This window comes from Notamacropus eugenii, chromosome 7 (assembly GCF_028372415.1).
Source record: "Notamacropus eugenii isolate mMacEug1 chromosome 7, mMacEug1.pri_v2, whole genome shotgun sequence".
In the NCBI taxonomy this organism is placed as follows: domain Eukaryota; kingdom Metazoa; phylum Chordata; class Mammalia; order Diprotodontia; family Macropodidae; genus Notamacropus; species Notamacropus eugenii.
The window spans coordinates 141,548,803-141,563,643 of NC_092878.1; the positions used below are offsets into that span (position 1 = coordinate 141,548,803).

Genomic DNA, 14,841 nt, shown 5'->3' on the forward strand with positions numbered 1-14,841 from the left:
GGGAATTATGAACATTTAAAATTGGTATTACACTGATTTTTGAAAATATATTACTATATATATTTGGTTTAGGTAAGATTGTTTAAAATCAAGTTACTAATTACAATAAAAGATCAAGTTACAAATTACAATAAAATGGTTTGACAAAATGATTATATATTGTTATATTCAAACACAAAAATATTTTCCAACATGGTGAAATGTTTCTAGTTCGAGGAATGCTATTGATGGCATTGAGTAACTGTTCATCTCACTTACAAAAATAAGATTAAGCTAAAAATATAGTCCAACTAAAATGTTCATAATTAGCACTGATTTTTTTCCTTCAAATTTAGAGCACACATATGAGAAAAGACTAGTTTGATCTTAGGCTGCATTAAGACCTTACATGAAGTGCTGTGGTCAGTTCTGGGTACTACAAGTTTAAGAAAGACATTATTGAGTTAGAGAATGTCTACAAGAGGTCCATGAGGATGGTGAAGGGCCTCAAGGTCATGTTTTGTGAAGATTAGTTCAAGAAACTTCACATTTGGCCTGGAGAAAGCAAGACTTGAAGGTAGAGGAGCAGGATAGAACATGATTGCTATCTTCAAGTATTTGAAAGGATATGTTGTGGAGGAGGAAGTAAACTGGCTTCATTTCAGTTCTGTCATTGGGATAACCCCAAGGACAAAGAGAAAAGATTTGGTTGCACAATCTGAGGAACTTGCGACATATGTCAGGTTAGCTTTATACCAAAGGTCATTGTGTTCACAAGATAGGACAGTGTTTAGAAAGAAAACTATGGGTCAGATGAGTGGATTGCTACTATTTGTTTTGGGAAGAGTAGAAGAAAAAAGTAGGAAGACAGAAAGGGACTCTCAATCTGGCCAATCTCTCCCTCAGTTTCTGCAGCAATTAGACCAAAAGAGTAATGTTTAGTGCTCTCTCTCTCTCTCTCTCTCTCTCTCTCTCCCTCATACACACAGTCTCTCTCTCTTTTTCACTCTGTCTCCCTCTTTCTCTCTCCTTTCCTTCTTCCCTCCCTCTCCCCTCTCTTTCCACACACACACGCACATACACACACACACACACACACAAATGTGTGTATATGTATATCTATCTATCTATCTATCTATCTGTCTGTCTGTCTGTCTGTCTGTCTGTCTGTCTATCTAATAAGCAGCAATAGAACTGGCTTGCAAGTCAGGACAGCTAGATATTAGTGTGAATTAACATTAAATAATATGATTTATGGGTTCAATGCTTTCCTGAAACCCCAGTAACAAAGAAATTAAGGCTCACCTTGGTCGGAAACCACATTAGGGAAGAATTTTCAGAATATATAAACATTTCATATTCTGGTTGGATCATCTCCTTAAACAGAAAATGGAAAAATTCTTTCCTGATTCCTCCACATTCAGGATGAGTTTCTCCCTGTATTGAGATCTAACGAAAGAAAATGATTAGACATGCCTTCAAGGTCATAAATGGCTTGTGCCTCTTGCAGTTTGTTTAGCATCCAGCACATCAAATCTTAATGTAAATGAATGGCTACTCTTGTGTAATTAAGTATTCACTTAACTTGAACAAGATCAAATAAGACAAATGAAGCAGAGAATTGGAAAAGTGCATTATTACAGGATATATCTTGTTTTTTATGATACTCCAACTTCACCTGTTGCATCTCTATATCAGCTGTTAATGATGACCAGGAAATAATGCTACCAAACAAATCTCTTCATTATGAAAGTAACAACATCATCTTGATCCATGTTTTCCCAAGTGAAAGGGACATTATAGAAGGATCCCTGAATTTAAATTTTCCAATAGATTGTGTACTCTCAAATAGAAATCACTCTTATTACTATACTTAAAAATAGAGTGCCATAGAGTGCTAAATAAATTTTACACTTTGATTAATTTACTTTTCAATTTTAATAAATTAAGGTACAAATATAATGTTAAATAAGAATTCATAAAACCTGTAGCTGCATAATCCAATAATATATCTCAAAAGTTATGTTTGATATTCTGTCTGTAGTTGAGTAGATTAGGTTTCTAATAAATTAGAATGGGCAGATGATTCCACAAAATAATATCTTCCATGGAAAATACTCTTCTTTCTTTTTCTCATAAACTTGGGGAATATTATCTCTACATATGTATCTTACTTTATAGGATGTAAGCTCCTTGAAGGCAGGGAGTATTTAGTTTTGCCTTTTAACCCCCATTATCTAGCATAGTGTTTGTCATATCAGTCATCTTTTCATTCAACCCATCAAGAAGCATTTATTAATTGTTAATATCTGGAGATACAAAGGTAGAAATATGGTTTCTGCCCATTCAAAGGTTCTATTCTAATGGGAGAGACAACATACAACTAACTATATTCATCTAAATTCTGGAAAGGAATCCTGAAAAGCAATTTTAGAGGGGTATGTACTTGAGGTAGGATTTGAGCTAGATCTGGAAGGTGAACGTAAAGAGAGGGAGCATTCCAGGCTTGGGGGAAGTACTAGAAAAAAGGTACTCAGCTGCGAGATGTGCAAGGAACCTCTAGAAGCAGGGGAGCAGGATTGGTTAGTTGTTGTCCTTTCTTCTGGAAGAGGATCAAAATGACATCACTATGTTGGGTCAAGGGAAAGTGTATCTGAATGTGTTGGATCAGTGGTATACTAGGATAATTAGTGGTCATAGTAAGACCAGCTGAGGGTATTTTTTAAGGATGAGGGGTAAGTATTGGTGTGTTTACAGGCAGCAGGGACTCCTCCTAGGGGGTCTGTGAGGGCCCTAGGGAAAGAATGGAAGATTAGGAAGATAGAGAAGATTGAAGATTAGAGAATTAATGGGAACTATAGTATAATATATGTTTAATCAGTGCTTGTTGATTGATTTATGGATGTTGTCATGATTGTTCTTCACTGGCTTTCATATTACAAGAACACAAGGTGGTAAGGATACTACTCCTAAAGTAGCTAGGGTCAAATTGCTTTGAGGCTTTATAAACAATTGTCACTCCTATAGTTATATTCAGAATAAGGAGAAAGCAATCATTTCAGCCTATAGTACTAAAACTATTTGCTGTACAAAACAAGCTCAGGGTCTGTCTTAGAAAAAAAGGAATCCTCTCCATCTTGCCCAATCCTGATGTATAATTTTGGTAATAATCTATGTTATGACTCATTCAGGACTATGCCAGGTCCAAGCAGATCATGAGGTAAAAGACTAAAACCAGACTTTGCTCTCAGGATAAAAATGGGACAAATTGTCATTTCCTTTCATTCTTATTAGGATACCCTTACTAGGGTATCTTAAATAAGCACACTTAGTCATAGTCACCTGAAACTCTGAGAGCAATATGGAACCAGGAAAACTAGATTGAAAATCTACAAGGGAAAAAATGATGGGTAGACATGGTTTCTGAGAATGCCAAGATAAACCACTCTATCTGGATATTTTCCACCAGCAGAACCCCTGGTGAGAAGGAACACTTTACCACTAATTCCCTCTTAAGGTCGTTGTCCGCAACTTGGTTTAATTGATTAAGGGCATCTTCAACCAGATGACTCCGTCTGACTGTGAGATGAAGTCCACTTTCCATGGCAAATCCAAGGTCGTGGTATAGCCTCAAATTTACTAAGTGATGAAATTCAGTTGAAGGTGGTTTACCCTAGTGATAAAAACAGATATTTCTCTTCATTTTATCAATTACAACTGTCAGTGAGGCTTCAAAACCGTAATGAATTGGTTTAATTTATTGGCAAGTCACTTATCTTCCCTGTGCCTCAGTTTCCTGAACTGTAAAATAAGGGGCCAGACTAGATGGACTCAAAAGTCCCTTTCATCTCTAAATCTTTGATTTTGTATTTTACATTTATTATGGTCATAGGTACTCTGTTCTCAATCATTTAAGAGAAAGTAAGATGAAACATTATTTTGTATTCATTGTTGAGTATCAAAAAGGCACAGGGAAAAAGTGGTAGAAATTTGAGATCATTGTACTCTGGTGGCTGTCTAAGGGTTATCTTGGGCCCTTTGGTGTTAATAAACAAGATTATCAAGGTAAATTCTGGGTACTCAAGTGCCTGGTAATTATTTTTAGTTATTTGCAAAATATCCTAAGATTCTAAAAACTTCTAGTTTGTCTTTATGAAAATTTGGTTGTAAGCTCAGTATGTAAGTGACCCACCAAAAGAACCTTCTATTTCTATATTGCTGATTTTTCTTCCATAAATTCCCTTGTTGCAACAAAAATACCAAAAGGTAAAGAAGTGAATTATTTTCTGTTAAGAGAGGTTTTCTAGACTTCATGCTACTAGACATATAATTTGGTTTGAAGGTACAGTAAGAGTAATATCTTAAGGCCCTGCCCTATGCAAGCTAGTGCAGTTTTTTCTTCCCAGGCATCAACACCATTCTAAAAGCTTATTTGGACTGGTAGTTTGCCCAGCTTCCCCATTCCTACTCCAGCAAAATCCTCATGTTCACACCAGATTAAATAATGATCAAAAAATCCAATGAGAAACCACATCATCCATCCCAGAAATTCACAAAGGGTCAGCCAGAAACCCATGGAAAACTGGAAAGGGGGCCCCTCAACAAAGCAAATACCAGTATGACTATCAAGGGGAGACATATAGCTTGTCCTGGGTCATCTTCAGGTATGCTGATGAATATCTGGTCACTGGCTTCAGATGGTTCTGGAGGAGAAGTGAGGCTGGTGACCTGCACAGCCCTCCCTCACTCAAAACAAAGTCAAGTGTAAGTCATGTCATCATTTCTCTGGTCTTCTTCGGCAACAAAGGACAAACACACATAGCTTGTAAGGTTCTATGTCCTGACATGGCAAGAGCAGATAGTTGCCCTGAGAAAGCCCCAGGATGGAATGCAGTAGTACAGCAGGAAGCACCAATGTATTGTAGTGATCAGGATGTCCCAGGTAAAAGGGTTCTAGAGGAAATTCGCAAGTCCCTTTAAAGATTCAACTCTCAAACACACCTGTGATAGGAGACATACCTATCACTTCTTCAAAAAAAATCAACTTGACTTTATTTTTACCTCACATTTGTTAATCCTAAGGAATGCACTGGTTCTTCCACATGGGAGGAAAACCCATGTGCAATAATATGAATTGTGTTTACATCAGTCTTATGCTATTTTCTCTTGAGTAGTAATTAGTCTAGCTTGTCTTTTTTAACATATAAACTTAAGATTCATTCTCTGAATATTCTATAATTATCTATCCAAATTAGAACACTGGCATGAATAGCTGACATTTAGGAAATACTTTTGGTGACAATAGTGAAGAGAATGGGTATACATACCTCTCTATTGAAAACTAAATTTGCTTTCAACATTTTCATTTTGGAAAGCAGATCAAAGACAAAAGGAAAGCGTGCAAATATGACAGGACTATTGGCTTCATCTGAAGATTCCTATAATTAAAGAGAAATTACAGTATTTATGAGCATCTGAAAAAACAGAGAAGTCCCACTCCATTATCATACTATCTTAAGTCTCTCCCCTAAGTCTTTTGGGGCTGTTTTCTAAGTCAAGCGCTCTTAACCCAGGGCAATGCATTTGTTTTATACTATATTTTAATGTAATTGGCTTACTTTGTAATCCTAGGTAATATATTGTATACATTTAAAATTAATTATATTAAAATTAATTATAAAAGACATAAGAGGAAGGATGCTATTTGCATCCAGAGAAAGAACTGATAAATAGATGTATAGAATAATTTTATATTTATATATACATATATATGTATATGTGTGTATACACATACACATCCCTTTTTGTGTCTAATGGTAGCCATCTCTAGGTAAAGGGGAGAGGAATAAAAAGGAGGGAAATAGAAATTTACATGATAACTTTATTATATATGTAAAAGAAAAAGCAAGTTGTACTAATAGATTTGCATTTTCATGGGCAATCATTTTTAATAATGCTACGTTGTGAAAATGTTTGTTTTATCCCATAAATTAAAAATAAACAAAAATAAAAAAAAACATTCTGAGAAGTTTAGAGGCTTCGTTGGAAGTTTAAAGAAGTTTATGACACAAAAATGGTTAAGAATCCCTATTCTGAGTAGGAGTAAAACATGCAAGTATTTGTTAGAAGATAGACAATATTTCTGAGAAAGTATATAAAAGGCACACAAAATGAGTCATTTCAATGTACATTACATTTATCGATTCAATAATGACCCCAAGCAATGTTTCAACCTAGGCTTATGAAAGCCAAGAATTGAATTGTGGAATAGAATAATTATAGTTATAATTCAGATGCAAAAGAGTAATGTGAACTATGGTAGTCATTCACCCAGAAGACCTGACCACTAAGTATGAACTGGAAAGGTGGGCTAAAGGAAATGTTACACTGGACATGACATACTCACAGGAGAATTTTTCCAATAATCCCATTTTCTTTGTTCTTGATAAAAATCAATCCAATTGCAGAGTTCATGGATGTAGAATGTACTCTCTGGAACTTTATAGTTAGCCTTCTTATTTACCTTAAGCAAAACATATTTCCTATGAGTGTACTTTTATATCAATAAAAAATACAATCTAGTTTTTTATGGATATTACTTAAATAATCAGGCTAAAGAAGAGCCAACCAATTGGGTTTATTTTTTAATTTCAGCATGTTTTCATTGATGCCTTTTGTTCCTTCATCCTATTTATTTAGTCCTTCTCCCTTCCCCAATCAGTTACTCATCTCCTATAACAAAGATTTAAAGAGGGGGGAAAAATCCAATTCAGAGAAATTAACCAACACATGAGCCTTTCTGACTTTCAGCTGTGCACACTCCTCCTAGCCTATAGCACTTATAGGCACTTTCTGGGTCAAATCCTGGAAGTGTGGATTCAGACTAGTTTCCTGTAGTTTTCTGTTCACTTATACGTATTTCTCTGGATCATAGATGCAGACCTGAAGAGAACTTAGAGGTCGTCTAGTTCTCTCATTTTTTCAGATGAGGAAACTGAAAATCAGAGGTTTAAAAAGAGGTGTCCAAGTTCACCTTGTAGTCCTCAAGTGATTCTCAGAATTCGAATTCAAATCCTTTGGCTTCAAATCCAATACTCTTTCTGTGGCACCATACTGCCACTCAGATCTGTGTGGTGCAAATTCCACAGTGGAGTTTTAAATTATTTTTATTTTATTTACCATAATGAAGTCTAAAACTACCAGATATAATTTCTAGATCACTTTTTGGTAGGACTCCAATATGGACTAGCATTCTAGTCAGAATTATAACCAAGAATTCCAGTACCTGGTATAAATTCAATAATGGAAGAGGATGAAGGATAAATAATGCAACTGCCCTTTGGTTAGGTCTTTCTCCCCTTCTCTAAATCAGAGGAGCACAGAGGTCAAAGTATCATAAGTATAGAGCCTAAAGATATCTTAAAGGCACTCACCCTTTATAATATTTATATGCATATAAATATTATAACCCACCTAGTTTTATAAATGAGGAAACCGAGATGCAAAGAACTTAATTATGATAGAGTTCAGATTTGAACGCATTGCTTATAGCTCTAAATCAAATAAGTAAGAATGTAATGAACACTTAGTATGTACCAGGCATTCTGCTAAGCACTGGAAATACAAACAAAAAGGAAAAACCAACACCTAATAGAGGTGACAAAACGGAAACAGACATGCCAACAAAACATATACAGGATAAATTGGGAGTAACCTTAGAGGAAAGGGACTAACATTAAGAGAAACTGGAATAGGTTTCTTGAAAAAGATGGGATAATAACTGAGACTTGAAGGAAACCAGGAAAGTCAGGAGGGAGGGACAAAGAGGGAGAGAAACCAAGGAATAGGGCACAATTGGTCCAAAGGTATGGAGTTGGGAGATGGATCATTCTCCATCCTTTCTCAAGGAGTTTAGCACTTGGTTTATAATCTTTCTCTCTATTCCACTTCTGCCCTCATGCTTGAGGACTCCAATGAATATACCGATGTTTCTCTAGTGTGGGAGAGTTGGGAGATGTGCAGGAACCAGCAAGGAAATTGCATCATAGACAAAGTGGAAGTAGGTAAAGTACAAGAAGCTTAAAAGGAGAAAGGGGACAGATTGTAAAGGGTTTTTAAAGTCAAACAGAGGATTTTATATATGGAAGTAGTAAGGAGCCACTGGAGTTTATTTAGTAGGGGATGATATACTCAGACCTCTGTTTTAGGGCAACTAATTTATAATAGTATTTTTTCCAATTACATGTAAAAATATTTTTAACATTTTATATAAAATTTTGAGTTCCAAATTTTTTGCCTCCCTCCCTTCCTTACTCCCTCTCTGAAATGGCAAGCAATTTGGCATAGATTATATATGTAAAACATTTCCATATTAGTAGGACAATCAGTTTCATCGCTGAATGGACTGGAGTGGGGAGAGATTTGAGGCAAGGAGATAACCAGAAGGCTATCGCAGTAGTGTGAGATGTGGGAAGTGTAGACGGTATTTGGCAACAGACGGAATATAAGAGAGTGTGTGAGAGAATGAGGAATTGAGAATGGCACTAAAGGTTGTGAGCCTTTGCTACAGGGAGAATGGTGGTAACCTTGCCAATAATTCTCTGTCCTTCCTCTCTCTCTCCTTTTTTTGGTAATCAGGGTTAAGTGACTTGCCCAGGGTAATATATCTAGTAAGTGTTTGAAGTTGAATTTGAATTCAGGTCCTCCTGAAGCCAGGGTGGGTCCTCTATCCACTGTGTCTACTAGCTACCCCTCTCCATCCTTTCTCAAAGGGTTTAGCAAGGCTTACAGTCATTTTCTCCGTTCTAGTCCTGCCCTCATACTTGGAGACTTTAGTAGCCATACTGATACTTCTTCAAATTCTCTAGATTTTTCCTGAAATGGCTCCTTTCTGCTGAGTATCTCTCCATTTATATTTTATATATTATATTATATATTAGCCTGATCCTGATGTCTGATCCAATGGAAAAATTTAACAAGTCCAGAACTTTGAGGGAAAACAAAGGGGCCTGGGATGGGGGAGGCAGATTGGTCTACACAAAGTCATAACCCTCCAGTAACTTCCCTGTTCTTACCCTATATGTTCTTACCCTCTACCCTCTCTTAAGGAAGAATGTGCCATATGGTAGACCCTAAAGGACCTCTATCACCACTCCTCACACCACTGACCTCCCTTGAATAGGAATGTGAGCCCCTTTGTTTTGAGAATATTAGGATAAGGAGTTCTCACAGATCCTATTTCAAGACTTTGAGTAAGACAAGTGTCATACATTCCAACTTTAAATTTAAACCTTTGATCTTAGCCAATCACTGCCTCACTCAGCATCCCTAAGAAAGAGATCTGAAGAAAAAACTGCTTGCAACAGAAGGTTTCTGAGTGGCGGTGTCAGAGGAAGGATCTGGAAGTGGATGAAGAACATAGAGGTCTCTTTCCCTTCCTTCTGACCCGGTGTGACAAAAGGTACATGCAGTACTGGGGTAGTGGTATACACTTCATTGAACATATGTGGGCATGGGCCTTTGGGGGGAGAAGCTAAGGCCCTCTAACAATTTCCAGTGAATCATCCACATGGTTCTTTGCTCATTGTTTGCAAGGATAAAGCACTTCCCTTATTGGCAACTTGAGGCCTGGGTCAGAGAGTTTGGCTACTAAGCCAGGAAGAGCTGCTCACTCTGTAGACTTTAAAAGGAAAGACAATTTTCATTCTCATTTGCTTTTTCCTTTCTCCAGCGTGACATTGAGAAGGATACTAAATTTTGGCCTGGCTGTCCAGAAGACATGAGCCTTAAGGGAGGGGAAGGTGAAATGCATATTGAACACTCTCACTCTTTTAATGTTTTAAGTGTCAACCTCCCAGGAGTATATAATAAGGGTTATAGGGTAATGGATCATATTTTAAGTCTTTGTCAATGAGAACTTATGACTGTTGTGCTGTCCTTAACTTGTTCTATACCGTATATCAAATACTTCTAATCCCACTTTTTTGTGAGACCTTAGACATTTTTGTTTAAAAACCTAAGCTTTAAGTCATTTTCCCAGGGCCTCTGAGATGGGAAATGTGTGAAAAAGAACCTTACTCCACTCTTTAGCGGTCAGGCTCACCCAGGAACCTAAGGAGGACTGAGTATCAGCTTTTAGTGCTGGGTCAGGATCAGTCCATTGTCACACTGAAAAAGATGGCCAGGGAAAGTGCTTTATGTCTTGGGCTTCTTTGAAACAATGAACATTAACTGGACAGACTTTGAGAGATAGTGGAGGATAAAAGGGCCTGGCATACTATGGTCATGGGGTCACAAAGAGTCGGACACAACTGAATGACTGTACGATAAAAACAGGCTTGTGTAAATGTAAGAAGATGGACAGAGCATAAGGAGAAAAAGTCTAGGAGGAAGGGGAATTTGTCAGCCATACAGAAAGCGCAATGGAAGGAATGTTCAGAACTGATTTAGTTCTTAGGACAGGCAGGGCTGAGGTGCATGGGTATAAGAAAATGGGGAGTGGATCCAGGGAAGAGAGTTTTTGCCTAGGCTGCTTGCAACTCTGAAAAACAGGAATTGGGAAAAGAATAAAGGAGAGTTTGTTAACCATAGAATACTGGATGTGTTCACCTTCTTCCCCCAATCTTATTCCAGTTTTCTTAGAGTTTACCTTACTTACCCTGTGAAGCTTTTTCAGCGTTCCAAGGAGAGCTTTGATATTACAATGGTACTCAGAACTATTCCAATACTTCATTTGAAGGCAGATAGTTTGTTGGAGCATCTTAATCAATGAGTTAAAAGAGGATTTTTCCAATGATTCCCAACATTTCTCTGAAGAATATAAAGTGTATATATATATATATATATATATATATATATATATATATATATATATATATATACACATATATATATACACATACATACACATATATATATACACATATATGTGTACATATACACACATATACATTTATATAAATGTGCTTATATACATACATCAGGCATTTATATAGCACTTTAAGATATATGCAGTATTTTATATGCTCTCTGTTTTGATTCTCCAAAAACCCTGTGTTACTATTATTATCCTAACTTTACACAACTGGGGTTGAGATTTGCCCAGGCTCACACAGCTAGGAAGTGTCTGGTGGTAAGATTCAAACTGACATCTTCTCGACTGTGGGTCCAGAGCTCTGGCCACTACACCAAGCTTATCATCTCCCCACCTTCTCTTCTTCTTTTGGTCTATGACATCCGTCTAGTTCTCTATTACTAGCTACTCTGCTCCTTCATAAGCTGCTTATTTCATAAATGAATGTTTTCCTCAGGACTCTTTCCTCTAATCTTCTCTATTTTCTCTACAATCTATCTCACCATAATCTGTTTTCCTGTCACAGCCTCAACTCTCCAGGAAATACATGGATAACTTCCCAAAGGTTTATTTCAAACCTCAACATCTTCCAGTCTCTACAGTGTCCTACTAACATCTCATACTTCACCTATCCAACTAAACTCATCGTCATCCCTTCCAAATCATCTCTTCTTCCTGATTTCCTTATTTCTTTGAATGTGATGCTATGGAAGAGCACTGGACTTGGAATCAAGAGAGATCTGGGTTTGAATTCTACCTTCTACATTTACTAGCTGTTTAACCTTTAAAAACCCCTAAATTTTCTGAATCAAAGTTTCTTCACTTACAAAAGAAGGATAGTAAAACCTGGGGAAACCTACGTCATAGGACTGATATGGGGACCAAATGATACAATTGCACATGAAGTACTTTATAATTAGTATCAGCTAGTATATTTGAAAATTTATTTCAATTTTATTGTATGAAGTAAAACAAGCATTTCTGTAACATAGTATATAATAAAAAAGATTGAACATGGAACCTTAAGTTTATTATGTACAACTTGTTATTCTTTTTAAACATATAAAGTGATCATGTAAATTTCTTTTATTTCCCTTTTTTCTTCTCTCCCCACTTCTCATTCTAGAGATGGCTATGATTATACACACATACACATATGTAAAACCATTTTATGCATACTTCTATTTATCGGTTCTTTCAGTGGATGCTGATAGCATCTTCCTTCATATGTCCGTTGTAGTTAATTTGAATACTTGTAATAGTCAAAATGACTCATTTGTTCAAAGTCTTTCTTAAAACTGTTGCTGGTATTGTACACAGTGTTCTCCAGATTCTGCTCATTTGCTCATCAGTATTTCATGCAAGTATTTTCATGCTTGTCCAAGATCATTGATCTAAGATTATTAATGGTACCTACTACTTCCTTTGTTACACAGATTCAAATACATCTTTGATCTCTCTCTTTTACAACCCACATCCATTCAATTAACAAGTCCCTCTGATGATTCATTCATAATATCTTTTGTTTTAATCCTCTCTTTTGAATTTTTAGTGTTGTTGCAGGCACTTTCCTCTCCTCTTTCTGCTTATAATGCAGCTGCCTTATCCAAATCCTACCCTTGTCTCAAGACAGATAATATAATCCTAGCCTCTTCCGGAAACCTTCCTTGATAGTCAATAACTTTAAGTTACCCTCCCTCCCCAAAGCACTTTATTTTTACTTCCTGGTAGGTACTTATCCCATCCTAACTTATGCTATAATCATCCTGTATGTATCATCCAGTGACTGACACCCAATAGATGGTCAATAAAGATTTGCTGAATTTAGCCTACCTATGACATAGCTTTCGCTGACTAAATCCCACTGAAATTAAAAACAAAATTTCATGAGCTAACAAAATTCATTGACAGTTACATTCCCCTATAATTCTTGTTTTAATTTATTATTTTAAAGACCAGTAAAGTTAAATTAATTGTATTCTTTATCATGAGTAGAACACGATATTAAAGTCTAGGCTAATAAGAATATTTATTTATGGAAAACTTGAAGATAAATCATACTAAATACAGTTGATCTTACCCAGGACTTCTGAAGACTGGTCCTTCATTTCACAAACAGCTTTTGCGAATGGGACCACTAGAGATTTCCAGTTCTCAGGTAAATGCATTAAAGGACATTCTGGCAGTAGGAGGAAAATTGATAATGCTTCCTGATGGGGAGAAGCATGTGGAAGGCACGAGAGCATAATATATCTGAGACATGTAGTTATCTGTAGTCAAAAACATATTGAAAAAAATCAAATAACAATTTTTACTAAAAAAACAGTTAATGACAATGGCATGGGCCCGAAGACTCATATAAAGGTCTCATCTTCAATGCTATTAAAATGTACCACACTGGTAAAACAAAACAAAACAAAAACCTTAATCTTTGTGGAATCAAATGCTCAAACAGTTTATCTAAGCATTACTATATACTCTTAAAAAAAAAAAAACAACTTGGCGGGAACCAGGGTTAGGTAACTTGCCCTGGATCACATAGCTAGTAAGTGTCTGACGTCACATTTGAACTCAGGTCCTTCTGATTCCAGAGCTGGTGCTCTACTACGCCACCTAGCGAACCCACAGTTTATCGTATATTCTTAATGGCAATTATGTTTCCCATTTAACAAGGTGGAATGTTTGAAACAGAGAAAACTTAAGCAACAAGAATCAAAGTCACACAAAGTAAACTATGAATTCAAAATTACTGGGGAGTAATTCTTTATGCACTTGAAACTGCTAACAGTTTCCTTAGAATGCTAATACATTTCTTTGCTTTCAGTTTGGCCCCCCATTCTTGACCCCACTATCAGTGTAATTTTCAAAGAAATACTTTTTCTGAATACAAAAGAAAAAACTGTTCTATTCTATTTATGAATAAAGAGAGGTAGTGTGCATAATGGGTATAGAACTGGGATTAAGCAGGTATACCTGGAGTCAAGTTCTGCCTCAGACATACACTGGATGTGTGACCCCTGGGGCAAATCACTTAACCTAGCAGTGCTCAGGCAAATATCAAAGACTAGAAATCACAGAGGAGCTGCTATTTGCATGTGTGTGGAAGGAATTTCTTTTCCTAGGAGCTCCCTAAATGGACAAAATAACAGGAATCCAAATTTTTAAAAAAAGAATATTATTTTTTCTTTAAAAAAATATGAATCCATGATTTCTCATAGCATCTCTTGTGCTCAGATATCAACATAAAGTATTGTGATATTATAACTCTGAAAGCAGGCATCTGGACTTCCTGTCCAAATGGCCACCTGAAGGGAAAGCAGACTGCCTCATTCCCACATACCTACAGCAGCAAAACTGTGAAGTTTGTACCAGAGAGAATAATGATCAAGAAATCCAGTGAAAAATTACGATGAATGATTTCTTCTACCTCATAAATGCACAAAAGATCAGCCAGAAGCTCACAGGAAATTGGAAAATGGAACCCCCTAGCCAATGGAGAACTAGTATAATCATGGATGGAATGTATGGAGCCTTCCATGTTCTGTGTCTGGAAAGAAAGCAACAGTGGCAGGTTTCCCTGAGAAAATCCGAGGGTGAGGGATGTAGGAGTCCCAGAAAAGGCAACAGGCAGCAAACAGCATGATACTGACCAGTGCAGTGCCACTGTGCTCAGCCTGGGACAACCCAGGCTCTTCAGCTCAGAGATCCTTAGAATTCTACTCTGAGATGCCAGAGAATGCCCTGAAGAAGCAGGGAACCTCCAAAATCCAGAGTGAGACTTAATCTTGGGAAATTGAGATCAACTAAAAATAAAACAAATCTTGGGAAATTGAGATCAACCAAAAACAAAACAAAATCCAGGAAACCTAAGTGAAGACCATGAAGGCTAGACCACCCACACAAAAGCACACCAAGAGAGCAAAGTAGGCCTTTGACATAAAGCCCTAATTCAGAAACTAAAACTGGAGAGATGAGTAAATCAAACACCAACAAATATCAAAAATTATTAC

At 36.6% G+C, this 14,841-nt stretch overlaps 1 protein-coding gene across 1 annotated transcript in view; it reads right to left on the reverse strand.

Annotated features, from left to right (window-relative positions):
• Positions 1-14,841, reverse strand: part of LOC140514950 (probable E3 ubiquitin-protein ligase HERC6) — a 56,429-nt gene that overhangs the window by 11,626 nt on the left and 29,962 nt on the right. Inside the window, exons 12-17 of the mRNA XM_072625466.1 lie at positions 12,912-13,101; positions 10,637-10,788; positions 6,386-6,502; positions 5,307-5,417; positions 3,479-3,652; positions 1,285-1,428 (exon numbers count right to left, since the gene is read on the reverse strand). Of these exons, the coding sequence (XP_072481567.1) occupies positions 1,285-1,428; positions 3,479-3,652; positions 5,307-5,417; positions 6,386-6,502; positions 10,637-10,788; positions 12,912-13,101 (888 nt within the window). The remainder of the gene's footprint in view (positions 1-1,284; positions 1,429-3,478; positions 3,653-5,306; positions 5,418-6,385; positions 6,503-10,636; positions 10,789-12,911; positions 13,102-14,841) is intronic.